General features: G+C 31.6%; 2 protein-coding genes across 5 annotated transcripts; one reads left to right on the top strand and one right to left on the bottom strand.

Annotated features, from left to right (window-relative positions):
* Positions 1-90: 90 nt before the first annotated feature.
* LOC110995654 (DNA repair protein RAD51 homolog 4) lies at positions 91-1,889 on the bottom strand. 3 transcript variants are annotated; one of them, XM_045629072.1, is made up of 5 exons: positions 1,474-1,887; positions 1,172-1,379; positions 868-892; positions 541-666; positions 91-447 (listed from the first exon to the last, which is right to left on the bottom strand). In XM_045629072.1, the coding sequence occupies exons 1-5, from the start codon at positions 1,734-1,736 to the stop codon at positions 227-229; spliced, it is 843 nt and encodes a 280-aa protein (XP_045485028.1). In that variant the 5' UTR covers positions 1,737-1,887; the 3' UTR covers positions 91-226. The 3 variants fall into 3 exon arrangements, with proteins under 3 accessions (XP_045485028.1, XP_022118608.1, XP_045485029.1); XM_022262916.2 differs by having other exon boundaries at positions 868-1,045; positions 1,474-1,883; XM_045629073.1 differs by lacking the exon at positions 91-447 and having other exon boundaries at positions 553-666; positions 797-1,045; positions 1,474-1,889.
* Positions 1,890-4,213: 2,324 nt separating this feature from the next.
* On the top strand, positions 4,214-13,950 carry LOC110995664 (FACT complex subunit spt16). 2 transcript variants are annotated; one of them, XM_022262929.2, is made up of 18 exons: positions 4,214-4,431; positions 4,498-4,608; positions 4,695-4,856; positions 5,048-5,347; positions 5,533-5,948; positions 6,077-6,221; positions 6,393-6,552; positions 7,837-7,845; positions 8,159-8,398; positions 8,839-9,037; positions 9,173-9,570; positions 10,160-10,373; positions 10,745-10,999; positions 11,378-11,525; positions 11,606-11,735; positions 12,059-12,311; positions 13,067-13,264; positions 13,674-13,950. In XM_022262929.2, the coding sequence occupies exons 1-18, from the start codon at positions 4,363-4,365 to the stop codon at positions 13,678-13,680; spliced, it is 3,414 nt and encodes a 1,137-aa protein (XP_022118621.2). In that variant the 5' UTR covers positions 4,214-4,362; the 3' UTR covers positions 13,681-13,950. The 2 variants fall into 2 exon arrangements, with proteins under 2 accessions (XP_022118621.2, XP_022118622.2); XM_022262930.2 differs by lacking the exon at positions 7,837-7,845.
* Positions 13,951-14,068: the final 118 nt, after the last annotated feature.

Raw genomic sequence — 14,068 nt, 5'->3', positions numbered from 1 at the left:
AAAATAAATACAGCAAAAAAGGACCCTGATAAGCAAAAGTCAGGGGTGGGTTCGCAGCTCCATTAAAAAAAAAAAAAAAAAAAAAATCCTTATTGCAACTTTTTTTCATTAGACCAATTCAATGAGTAATTATCATTCAATGAAAATATGTACACATTGAAATTACAGAGATTTTAAAATCTACAGACAGGGCAATTCAAACATGATTACGTATTGTACAAATTATTTAAAATACTCCCGCACAATTTATTGATATTTGACACTGAAGTTTAGAACATGGATTATTATAATTTTCAGCTATTACATTTATATCTATGCAACTTTTTGTATTTGATTGAAATGCTTTTTGAAGTGATAACACCTGCACAGGAATATGTCGCCAGTACTTTCCCAAACACCTATTTTTTATTTCGAAATAAGCAGGTTCTCCTAAAGTATCATCCTCATCTAAAATAAAAATAAATATTTTTTTTAGCTTTAATACAATATAAACTAAGTACCAATAAGCAATATGAGCAAAAACCCTTTTTTTATACATACCATCTAAATCTAGTACTTGTTCTTGATCAACCCACCTGGTTTCAATATTAACACATATAAAACATGTTCTAAATTCATTACTAATACATCGAGCAAGGTTTACAAACATGTTAAGAAACTTCAAACCTGAAAGAAAATATTTAGAATGAGAATAATACATGTTATAATAATAAGTACTGATTTCAAGAGTTTGTTGTTTAATTAAATTTGCTCATCTTAAGGATTATTATAAGGCATAAATAATTTTATAACATACCATGTTTGAATTATAAGTCAATAAAATTCAAATTTCAAGTCCTATCATATTGATGATACGTAGCTTCTTACCAATTTTATTACTGTCACCAAAATGCTGGAACATTAAACACGGTAGTGAATCTATTATTACAAGAGATAATCTATCAAAAACTATTTTTTTAGTTTTTATACATTCTAATAAACTTATTAGATCAGTCATTGAAAAAATTTGCACTACATTGATATTCAGCATGATAGTTGCCATTTCCTAAAACAAAATTTCTCAAAGTTATAAGAGCTCCATTGAAAAATAATTAACAGTTTTTCAATATTTTTAATAATTATATGGCCAATGTCAAGGCCAATGTTTTATTTACATAGTTTTGATAAGTACCTTGTGTGATAGCCCATGAGCTTCTAAAATTTTTTGTATTCTAACTGCAGAAAAATCTCCTTTTGTATCAATGTAAATTACAGAATGAGACAGCTTTGCACTGTTAATTGCTAGTTGCATACAAAACTGAGATTTACCGGAACCGGCTAAGCCACACACTTCAGTTAGAAATCCAATTGGAATACCCCCATTCAAAATTGTATCTAATCTAGAAAAAAAAATGTTTAATTACTATCCTAGAAACAATTTGAGATAACTTAGTGTTTTATAATTTTTTACTTTTGGAAACTTTTATAAGTTACCTTTTAATACCAGTTTCCAGATACCTGTTTTGAGTTAAATATTTGGCATGTAAAGTAGTCCCAGAGACTGATGGGGCAGAATAGTTTTTAAAAATAATATCTCTTATATCAAATATACAAGCTACATCTAATTTTGTAATTTTTGAAATGTTTTCAACATCTTCTCTAAGAAAATCTGCGATTGTGTTTATACAGTTTTTGGTTAATTTTTTAAGCAGTACCGAAGATAAAGCTGGGTGAATAGTTAAATTTAATTTTTCCATTTAATAGGAAAATTTAGTATTATTTCCAAATATAATTGCAAAATCAGAATTAGAAACATTTACAAATAAACTTTCAGAATCTAATGCATTGCTCTGAAAAATTAAAACTGTTTGAAAATTGAAATTAAAATCTAACTCGGAAAAGTTTCATGTTAACCGTAACTCCACAGAGTATGAGAATTAAGTAGAGGTGGGTGTGATAAGATAATTTAAGGATAACTCATAACCTACGCTCTTGTCTGTGAACTTTTAAAATATCGTTTGCATTATACATTTATAGTAATATTTATTGCTAATGATCCTTTTTTTCTCCTGAATTTCTCCAATATACCACTATCCTACTTTAGTTCTACAATACTGGGGAAATTGGATTAAATGATATTGATACTGTTTAATTTTTATTTAATTGGCTTTAGTATTAATGAACAGAGTAAATTAGTTATCGGGGTTCAAAGATATGAAAATATATCAAGAAAAATAAATCAAGCGTAAATAATATTTTACGTACTAATTTATTATGTGTATATCATTTCAATCAAACAAATAACTTAAACTTAAATAACCTTATTAAGAACAAAAATTTTTTTTAATAACTCCACTTGCATTTCTTGTTTTTCATCAGGTGAAGATAAAGAGGTTATTATTATAGGTACAATCGTATCGTACAATTGTAAATCGCTCTTCCGACTTTTCAATTATTTAATTTTCTTTCAGTTTTTTTAATTTTCTTTACCTACCACATTTTCGCCAATCCTCTGTACCAATCTGTGATCATGCTTCTTCTTTTAATAATTTTTTGTCACTTGCAGGTCTAATTACATTTTTATCAGCAACCTTTTCTTCATTATACCCCAAATCATTTCTATGGTACTCAATGTGCTATGATAAGGTGTAATTATTAAAACTTTATCACCGTGCGATACTAATGCTTCGACTATTTCGGGCTACTATTAAGGGCGCAGACATGTTTAGTTCTACTACTTCAAGTAGTAAAAATTTGCGCTAAACATCATCCATCATCACAATTTTAAGATATAGGCTGTGAAGTTAATGCCGCCCTAGACTCTGCACCTGTCATGTCCTAGATTGTTTTAGAATCCAACAATTTTGTTGCACATAATTGCGCGTAAATTTATGAGCACAAAATTATACACAAACCATCCAGTTTGCAGCCTAGCCAAGCCTAAAGTAGTATTGGTTGATAGGGACAAGATGGAAATATGTTTTCTGCAAATTTACTCTTGTCACTCATATAAAGTGTGAGCTGAGGGCGCAGAGCTTGATTACTGGTTGGGGGATTGGGCAAAATTGTTTCAGACTTCTACCTATAAAACAGAAAACCGTCATGCAGAAATCTTTTTGATGAGGGAAAAAAATAAACAGCCTTTTCAGCCTGCTGCTAAATCCGCCAATTAATGATTCTACGCGAAAATTTTAGTAAGTAACGAAAAAATGTGACGCGTAACCGGAAAATGTGACGGTAATTTTTCCAACGCCGATAAAGAAGTTTCACTTCAAAAATTATTTAAAAAATTGTGTAATGCATTGAAATTTGTAAACATACCGTACGAACCCGTAGAAAATGTACGGTTTTTTATGGAACATATTTCAATACTTATTCAAAATTTTAAAAATCTAAATACTCTAAAACGCAACTCTGGCAGCGAATATCACTTGGAGGTGTACCAATCAAGATCCCCCCATATACATATTAAGTATCATGAAATTGTGTTTGCCTTTGTCATTGCCTATAAAAGCCAACCCCCGAACTATACTAAAGTATTCCTTTTTTTATTCTCAATCAACTGTAATTCGAAAATATCCAAGTTGATTTTATTCTTAACTCCTCTACTCCTGTTACCAGACGTGGAAAAGACATTTTCATTTGATATGCCTTCAGCTATGATTAACCTCATATAATCATGGACACCCCTTTAAGAAGTTACAATTAAGTACCGAAAAAACTAAAAAACTAAAAGTATCAAAACCACTCAGTCAAACTTACCGGTCAACTTGTTGTGTTGAGTTCGATTCACGCTTTTTTCTTTGACATTTTCAAGAAGAAAATCACGAAAACTCAGCACCAGTTTTCAGAACTTTGATGTATTGTATTACATTTTTCATTGCCATATGAAAATCTCATAAATTTTATTTTTATTTTATACCATGAGATTCAGGTAGACCTATATTAGTAATTTACATGGTAATAAGTATACATTGTGTCTGATATATTATATATTTAATTTAATTAACTAAAATCTACCTTAGACCGTTAATTTCCTTTGCACTTTTTGTATTCAAAATCCAATATTCAATCATTTGATTTTATTAGCTTCTATTGTTTGAGAATAGTTAGCAAAACATAAGAAAAAACGTATATCGGTTTGAAATATGGTTTTTATTAAAGATTGAATAGAGAATTTAATTCCGAGAAGTGACGCTCGCATAATCTGTACACTTGCGAGTTGCGGTTCGCCTGCCGCCATTCTTGTTTGCTGTCAAAAATCAAACTCGAGAAACTGTAAAGCTTTGCCCAATGTCGTGAATGATTTAGTAGTTGATCGTAATTTCAAACGCATATATTGAGTTCTTCATATATTATTGATGTTTTATTTTATTTTTCATCATGTCCAATATATCTCTTGATAAGGAAACGTTCTATCGGCGTATGAAACGGCTGTACACAGCATGGAAGGTGTGTATCAATAACCACAATAACGCTGTTGTGTGTTGCATTGGCTTATATTTTTATTTATTTCAGGCTGCAGCTGTTGATACAAAAAGTGAGGATGTACTGGCCAAAGTGGATTGTTTGGTATCCTGTGTTGGAGTTGATGAAGATACACTATACAGCAAGTCGACAGCTTTACAGGTACCTATTGGAATATAAATGTTTCATCGGCTCAAATATTATCATTATAGTTCTATGATAACTTACAATTTCTTTCTTTTCAATAGACATGGCTGTTTGGATATGAGCTCCCAGATACAATAACTGTACTTACTGAACAGAGCATGTGTTTTCTTGCAAGTAAAAAGAAAATTGAGTTTTTACGACAAATAGAAAACGGAAAAGAAGAAACAGAGCTACCTCCAGTAAAATTATTAATTAGAGACAGAGTAAGTTTACTTCAACAGTTTTGAATACTGTTTTGGTAAGATTTTGATTTTTCCTTTTTTTCAACAATGAGCTAACAGTTTTCATAGACATATTTTAATAGTAAATATTTTGCTAATGTGTATGTGACCTGGATTTGTTAAGCCTATAATTTTGAATCTTATGAAGTGTATAATATATTTTTTATTTTCAGAATGATAAAGATAAAGAAAATTTTAGTAAATTAATTCAAGAGATTAAAAAATCAAAATCAGGAAAAACACTTGGTGTATTTGCAAAAGATAACTATCCTGGTGAATTTTGTGAGAGTTGGAAGAATGTTCTTAAGGGAGAAAAGTTTGAAAATGTTGACATAAGTTCATCAATTGCTTTATTAATGGCATCAAAAGAAGACCCAGAAATTATCACAATTAAGAAAGCATGTATGGTGACTGTTGATGTATTTACTAAATATTTAAAGGATCAAATAATGGAGATTATAGATTCTGATAAGGTAAATTTTCTATTTCTAATTTATTTGACACTTGTGACAATAAAAAATTACATGATACAATGTCTCTTTTGTTTTCTCTACGCTTATTATATAGAATAGAAGAATGAACAAAAACCTTACAAGAAACAGACAAAATTATTCAGTTCACCAGAGCACTCAAATTTTATAATTCTTTTGTCTTTCAGAAAGTTAAACATTCAAAATTAGCTGAAGGCGTAGAAGCAGCAATATCAGATAAGAAATATGTAACAGGAGTTGATACAAGTCAAGTTGATATGTGTTATCCTCCAATTATTCAATCCGGTGGCAACTACAGTTTGAAATTCAGTGCAATATCTGACAAAAATCATTTGCATTTTGGAGCAGTTGTCTGCTCACTGGGTGCCCGATATAAGTCATACTGCTCAAATATAGTCCGCACATTACTGGTCAATCCAACAGATGACATTCAAAGCAATTACAATTTCCTTGTCAATTTGGAAGAGGAAGTTATGAAACATTTGGTAGCTGGTGCAAAATTATCCTCCGTTTATGAAGCTGGACTGGCTTTAGCTAAGAAAGAAAAGCCAGATCTAGTTGATAACCTTACTAAAACTTTTGGGTGAGTAACTAGAATTTAAATGATAGAGTGATTCCCCCGTTCTATTATTCTAAATAATTTTTTTAAATTTCAGTATTATTATTGCAAAGTGTACTTATATGAATGAGTACCTTAATATGTGTTTTCAGATTTGCAATGGGTATAGAATTTCGCGAGAGCTCAATTGTGATTGGTCCAAAAACATCCATTGTAGCAAAAAAGGGAATGGTGTTCAACATCAATATAGGCTTAGCAAATCTCAGCAATAAATCGGCATCAGATAAAGAAGGAAAGGTAAGATTTCCACCTCCACAAGTGTTATTTTTTAATAACAAATATAATAATAAAATATGTATAGAAATATATGCAAAAGAAATTTGTTCCAAATGAAAAAAATCACAGTCAACAATCTGCAATATTTGAGTTGAAAATGCAGGTAAATAATATTTAACATAACAATTTCAGACATATGCTCTTTTTATTGGAGACACGGTATTAGTGAATGAAGAGCAACCTGCATCTCTTCTCACACAATCTAAAAAGAAAATCAAGAATATTGGTATCTTTTTGAAAGATGATGATGAGGAAGAGGAAGAAGAGAAGGAGAATAAAACTGAAATTCTTGGTGAGACTTATTACCAATTTTAATTAATATTGAGGTTAAGGATTGATTTTTTATATACTCTAGAATTGTTTTTAAATTTTGTGATGTTTTATACAATGATTCTTCTGAAGTTATCTCAGAACATTAATGTGATGTGGGTGTTAAAAAGGAATTTTAAATTACTAATCAAATTTTGGTTTCTATTAAAAGTTTATATTTATATGGTCATTTAACAATATAGAACTTGGTGTACCGTATGTCTTAAATATCTTAGAAGTGATATACAGTCGAATCTCGTTAATTCACCCAGTATGGTTCGAAATGGTGAGAGAAAATAAATAAAACTTTGAATTATTAAGTGTTGACCAATTATTATTTTTTAACTGCTATGCCAGAATTATATATAGCTTCGTGTATATACATGTATTCATAATGTGAATAATTTAATCTTTTGAAAGAACTCTGTTATACTGGTTTGCTTCAAAGCACATCTGCTGCTCTGCTAAAAAGTGTCTGAAATACTTAGTAGTATAAGTAGACAGAAGCACCAGGTTTCAAACTAGGATCTTGCTTCATTAACTGACTCTGCCAAAGGCTATTTATCATTCTTATCTCAATCATAACACAAAGTATTGTGTACCTACGTTGATATGATTTTGAACTTGTCGCAGACTTTGTATTTTAATGTGACATTTTTTCCACCATCATCTTTCTCTCTGCACCTTTTGAATTTTCGACAATTGGATGCCGATAGGTCGACGCGTCGTTTTAATTATATACGTACCAATGATTTTTTCGTTCGAATTAACAAGTGTATAAAAATACCTTGATTTAAATTCAAATCATTTATGAATAGATCACTTATGAATGTCAAAAAAGAAATACATTGAATACTTCTAATTTTACATTTACTGCGAGTTCTCAAATCAAGGGCGTAGAACTCTTTTCTCACTCTTTTTAATCGCCAAGTTTTTTTTTACACATCGTTTGTAAGGAGCTGCAACCATTACACCATGTTCCATATGACATCTTGAGTAATAAATTTAGTTCGGAATATTAAGATATGTTATAGAGGTTCGAATTAACGTGAGTCGTCTGTATATGATTTCCACACAATTTTAATAACTATGTAAATAGTCTAGAGGAAATCTCTAAACCCTTAACATTTATACTCATATAGGGGACTCAAAATTAATCCACTATTTTTACTCAAGGATGTTTGTATCTTTTGTTTTTTTTTTGGTGCTGTAAAAATGGATGTGCTATAATTGATACAATTTTTTACATGCTAATGTGGATGGATAGAAAATGGAGGTGAGTTTAATGTTATAACCGCTGCATGTTATTTTGTTTATGCTAAGTTTAATTGTTATTCATTGATTCTCTAAATTATCATTATCAAATTAGAAAATTTATTACATTAAATATGAGCCATTAAAATACAACGCAAATTGGATAATAATTTGTAAAAACTAATTACAATTTTACCCTTATATTACATTTTTTTTTAACAACATATTATACTATTCTAGTTTCAACATATGTAGTTGAGTTAGCCAACATAAAATCACCATATTTGCTTGATATGCGGACCTACAAATGGAAATTTCATAATTAATAATTTTAGGGCGCGGCAAAAGAACAGCTGTTATCGAGTCCAAACTCCGAACGGAACATTCCTCAGAAGAAAAGAGAAAAGAACATCAGCGAGAGCTTGCGATAGCTCTCAATGAGAAGGCCAAAGAGAGATTGGCAAAACAGTCGAGTGGGAAAGAAGGAGAGAAAATTAGAAAGAGCACAGTCTCATATAAGAGCATCAGCCAAATGCCAAGAGAAAATGAAGTGAAAGAATTGAAGTTGTATGTTGGTAAGTTAAAATATACTGTCAAGAAAAGCTATATGTGTATGTTCTTATATCTGCTCGCTGTCAACCAGCTTCCCTCATAAAGGTCCAATACAAATCTAGATTTCTCCATGTTTCATTTTTTTCAAGCATTTAAATATCGCAAATCGCCATATAAGCTATCTAGAAAACGCATCTATTTCACCCAACACTTTCTTTTATTATATTTTTATTATTTTTTATATATATTAATTATTGAACCGAAAGTATTTTTTCTTGTGCAACAGTATTATATATTTTTTTACTCTTTATTTTACAAAATAATATAGTATATCACATAATATTACATTAGAAAACCACTGTGGTTTGTCTTAAAGTAAATTATTAAATTGTAAGTGTTATGTAGAATTTATAATTTAAGTACTTAACATAATTAATATAGTATAAATAATAATTTTTTTTAGATCGTAAATATGAAACGGTTATATTGCCGATATTCGGTGTCCCAGTACCATTCCATATATCAACGATAAAGAATATATCGCAGTCGGTAGAAGGAGACTATACATACTTGAGAATTAACTTCTTCCACCCGGGAGCCACAATGGGGAGAAACGAGGGGGGAAATTATGCACAACCAGACGCCACATTTGTTAAGGAAGTGTAAGTATAAGCATTGTGAAAACTCGAAATTCCCATAATTTTTTATAAATAAGGATATATCTCTTCTTCAGGAATATTTTGAATATTTTTATAAAATTTGTTATCAATAGTAAAATGTTTATAATGTAATTCCAGAACATATCGAAGTACAAACACAAAGGAGCCAGGTGAAATATCCCCTCCCTCAGCAAACCTCAACACCGGCTTCAGACTCATTAAAGAAGTTCAGAAGAAGTTCAAAACAAGAGAAGCAGAAGAGAGAGAGAAAGAAGATTTAGTTAAACAAGACACATTGGTTCTATCACAGAGTAAAGGAAATCCCAAATTGAAAGATCTGTATATCCGACCCAACATTGTCACAAAACGAATGAGTGGGTCCCTTGAAGCTCATTCCAATGGTTTTAGATTTACTTCAGTGAGAGGAGATAAAGTAGATATTTTGTACAATAATATTAAGAATGCATTCTTCCAGCCGTGTGATGGTGAAATGATTATATTGCTACATTTTCATTTGAAACATGCTATTATGTTTGGTGAGTAAAATTATTATTATTGACTTTGATTTTTAATGTTATTGTGTCTCAGCACAGCCTTCAACTCAAATTTTGACAGATATTAACAATAGACAGCTGACAGTTGGCACTTACAAGAAATTGTTTATGTATTCTGTTAATTTATTTTATAATTTAGCATAAAAACTATTTTAAATATATTTTTTACTAAATTAAACCAGGTGTTCGAGAAAAATTTCTCTAATTATAATTGAACAAACAATAAAATACCAAAGTATATGTTTTATTATGACAGTAACTGATAAATATATTAATAATTGGGATTGATTTGCTCCAATTCAAACAATTTGTATGACTGAAAACTTAGCAATTAAAAAGAGTTGCCGAGTGTTTCTTGCCAGTTTTTCTTGCCTGTTCTACTGTTGAAAATTATTTTGTCATTGAGTTTTGAGTTTGTTTATATAGAACAGCGGGCAAACGGGCTGGAAGCTCACCTGATGTTAAGTGATACCGCCGCCCATGGACACTCACTGCCAGAGGGTTCGCGAGTGTGTTACCCGCCTTTTAAAAATTAGTACGCTCTATATATAATTATATTTTGTGATTCCAGGTAAAAAGAAACATGTAGACGTCCAGTTTTACACGGAAGTGGGAGAAATCACCACAGATCTTGGTAAACACCAGCACATGCACGATAGAGATGATTTAGCAGCGGAGCAGAGCGAGAGAGAACTCCGGCATAAGCTGAAAGTTGCTTTTAAGAGTTTTTGTGAACGAGTTGAAAATATGACCAAGCAGGAAGTCGAGTTTGATACGCCTTTTAGGTAGAATATTGTGTATTAATGTAAATTTGGTAATCAATAAGAAACATTTTAAATGCTTCAAGTTCCTGTAGAATCTGATTTTGAGTACAAACAAATATGTCCAACTTAAAAAATTTCTTTGATAATTAAAACTAAATGTTTAAATGAGCTATTCCAATTTGTTTTTATGAAACGGTTTCCAGTCCATTTTCGTTCGATATTAGCGTTTTTATAAATTTTCTACGAATTTCTTAAATGTATGTCTTTAAGTTAAGCGTACACGCAAATTTGGTGTGCACGTAACCGCTGACATGTTTGTCACGTGACTCTGATGTGTTAAACGAAAAATATTTTATCCTGCACTTGCATTTAATTTATATCTCTTCTTACAGAGAACTTGGATTCCCCGGAGCCCCATTCCGCAGTACAGTACTCCTTCAGCCCACATCGGGTGCCCTAGTAAATCTAACCGAGTGGCCTCCATTCGTCATCGCCTTGGAAGATGTGGAATTAGTTCACTTTGAGCGAGTGCAATTTCATTTGAAGAATTTTGATATGGTCTTCGTGTTTAAGGATTATGCTAAGAAAGTGGCTATGGTGAACGCAGTGCCTATGAACATGCTGGATCATGTTAAGGAGTGGCTAAAGTGAATATTTTTAATTTACTTTTACATTCTGAAGTTAGACAATTTCATTCACCATATTTTTCTTGTATTGTTTTATTTTGTTTGCAAAATGATAAAATCTGTTTTTACAATCCCTTTTCATCAATAATTCTAACAAATACATATATACATATTGACGTGAAGAAATCTAAATTCTATTTAGTCAAATGTAAACTTTACATAACAGCCAATGACGGTGTAATTAAGATAGATAGAATAGAATTCAGTCAGGACCTTTGATTTTGGTCTATATACCCGGTATGTTGTTCTAAACGATGTCGTCGTAAACGGTTTTGAAGACACTGTATATGAAGAAAATAGCGCCCATATATAAATTAATAAAATGTAAATAATTTCCAGTTCCTGTGATATCCGTTACTCGGAGGGTATCCAGTCTCTCAACTGGACTAAAGTGATGAAAACGATCACAGACGACATCGAGGGCTTCTTCGATAATGGGGGCTGGTCCTTCCTCGACCCTGAGTCGGACGCCGAAAATGAACACCAGGTAGGTAAATTGAATGGTCTTTTGATAATTATTAATCATTTTGAATGTGCAGATTTTTTGAAAATTTTTAATGACTTCAGGAAGAAGAATCTGAAGAGGAAGATGATGCGTACGAGCCCACGGATGCAGAGTCCGAAGAGGAGTCTGATGATGACTCGGAGTATGACTCTGAAGCCTCGGATGCTTCTGATGAATCCGGAGAAAGTGAAGGTAGAATTTGTAATACCCTCAATTTACCGTTTACGTAAACGTCAAAAGTCTAAAATCTTTTGTGTCTGACATAATCTTTTTTTGGATTTTGGTTGAATGAATATTTCTATTTAAAGATAACACTTTTTTACCGGATTATTTTATAGAAACTTATAATTATTTTACATAATTTTAAATTTATCCGACGTTTCGCGTGCTTTACAGCGTGCGTGGTCACGGTAAAGACAAAAGGTGTTGAATGTCAAAAAAAGTTTTTTCTTTAAATGTGTAAAAGCTATGTTAATAAAAGACAATACTAGAATATTTCTATTTTACTATTTCAGAAGAAGATGAAGAATCCGGCAAGGACTGGTCGGATCTCGAGCGGGAAGCGGCAGAAGAGGACAAGAAAGAACGCACATTCGATCGCGGAGACGAATTCGAACGGAAACGGAAAGGCGGACAGGGACAACCTTCGCGATATGACGAGAAGAAGAGCAAACACGATAAACACAAGAGTTCTAGCTCTAATCACAAAAGCTCCAGTTCCAGTCATAAGAGCAGCCATAAGAGTCCTTCGAAGCATAGTAGCAGCAGGTGAGAAACACTACCAACCTCTTAGTATACATTTTTTTTTAAAGCACACTATACTGATTTTTATTACATAAAAGAAATTTTATGTAATAAATTCATATACCTTTGTAACTTACCAAAAGTCAGGTTACATAACTTTATTAATAAGTTTTGTTATTTTTATAATAAGTGTTCATTCTGAATTAAATAGACTGCTTAAAAATATCTACCCGCTCACCGTCTACAACCTAAAAACACGACTACTGGACTGACTTATGAACACGCCCTATGCAGTGTAAAACTGCTTCTGAAACCTAATATGTAAATACACACTACTCATTCACTCAATGACTCACTCATTCAATCACTGACTCACTCATACATTGGCACCAACACACTTACTAATGCACTCAGGCGTGTTGATAAGGGTTGAAAAAAGATAAATAAAATAAGGTTAAATAATGTAATTATTTTAAGGAATTAAGAAAGAAGTAGTATAGAATAAGTATTATAGAAGAGCTGGAAACCCTGACACAGGTATTTTTTACTTAAAAGGGTTTCCAAATGAAAACCTGGGAATGAAAATGTACCTACTTAAAATGAATAAACAATTTTTTATTATTATTATTCTTGCATTTAAAAAGATTGATTGAAGCCTGATGAAAATGTGAAAATAATGAGATGAATTTATTTAATTAAATGTTTTTTTATTACATTGTAGGATCTCTCAGGTTGAAATTTAAAACTAAGTTTAAAATAATATAAATTTTTTATTTCAGTCCGTCGAAGAATCGCGATAAGCACCACAAGTCCTCCAACTCCGTGGCCCGCGGCCACAAGTCCTCCCACAGTGACCGTGACAGGCACAGCAAGTCCAACGGTGACCACAAAAGGAACTCCAACTCCCGTGACCACAAATCTCACAAACGTTCACGCGATGACAGCAGAGAAGAAGGCCGTAGCCCTAAGAAATCTAAGTGAGTTTATGCTTTCTTTAACATACTTTAAATTATGTTATCTTAATATATATAAATCTCCTGTCACGATGTTTGTCCGCGTTGGACTCCTAAACTACTTAACCGATTTTAAATTAATTTGGCACACCGTGAGCAGTTTAGTCCAACTTAAGAGATAGGATAGCTTAGATCTTTAATTATAGTTGCAATTGCAAATATTTGTTTATTATTTAATACAATTCTAACAGATGGCCCTGTGTTAAAAGTATCAACGTTTCACATAAGTTCTCCTACGGTTTCCCTTGATTAATTTACTACTATGTAATATAACAAAAACCTTAGCCACAGCAACGCTTGGCCGAGTCTGCTAGTTTCGATATAAAATGTTGATTCAGAAACCGATATGTTAACCAGATTTTATTTTTTTCAGGAAATAAGGATATGTTTGAACCGTTATTTGTTAATTGATACCCGGTGATATTCGCGACGTTCGCGTCACACCCCAGACCAGTCCGTCTTTAAGTTGTTCAAATCTGTCAAACCACTTATTCATTATTGGTAGATATGTTTATCCCTTTCATACTAAGATAGTGAGAAAGAGAAAACATAACTATTTTAGTTATAATGAATGAGGCGGTATATGTTTTGTATGTATGTAGATTATAATTCCATGTTTAATTTAAATTATACCAACAATAAAATAAGGTTTTCTTAATTCGTTATTTTATTTGCTGTTCTGATTAAGTTAAAGGAACTACATAACATCAAAAATATAACTTATTTGGGTAACAATCTCTTGGATCGATTTATCTTACACAAGCTCTA

The sequence above is a fragment of the Pieris rapae genome, chromosome 8 (assembly GCF_905147795.1).
Source record: "Pieris rapae chromosome 8, ilPieRapa1.1, whole genome shotgun sequence".
In the NCBI taxonomy this organism is placed as follows: domain Eukaryota; kingdom Metazoa; phylum Arthropoda; class Insecta; order Lepidoptera; family Pieridae; genus Pieris; species Pieris rapae.
Note: the sequence above shows the minus strand (reverse complement) of the source record. Positions and strands in the feature narration are given on the sequence as shown.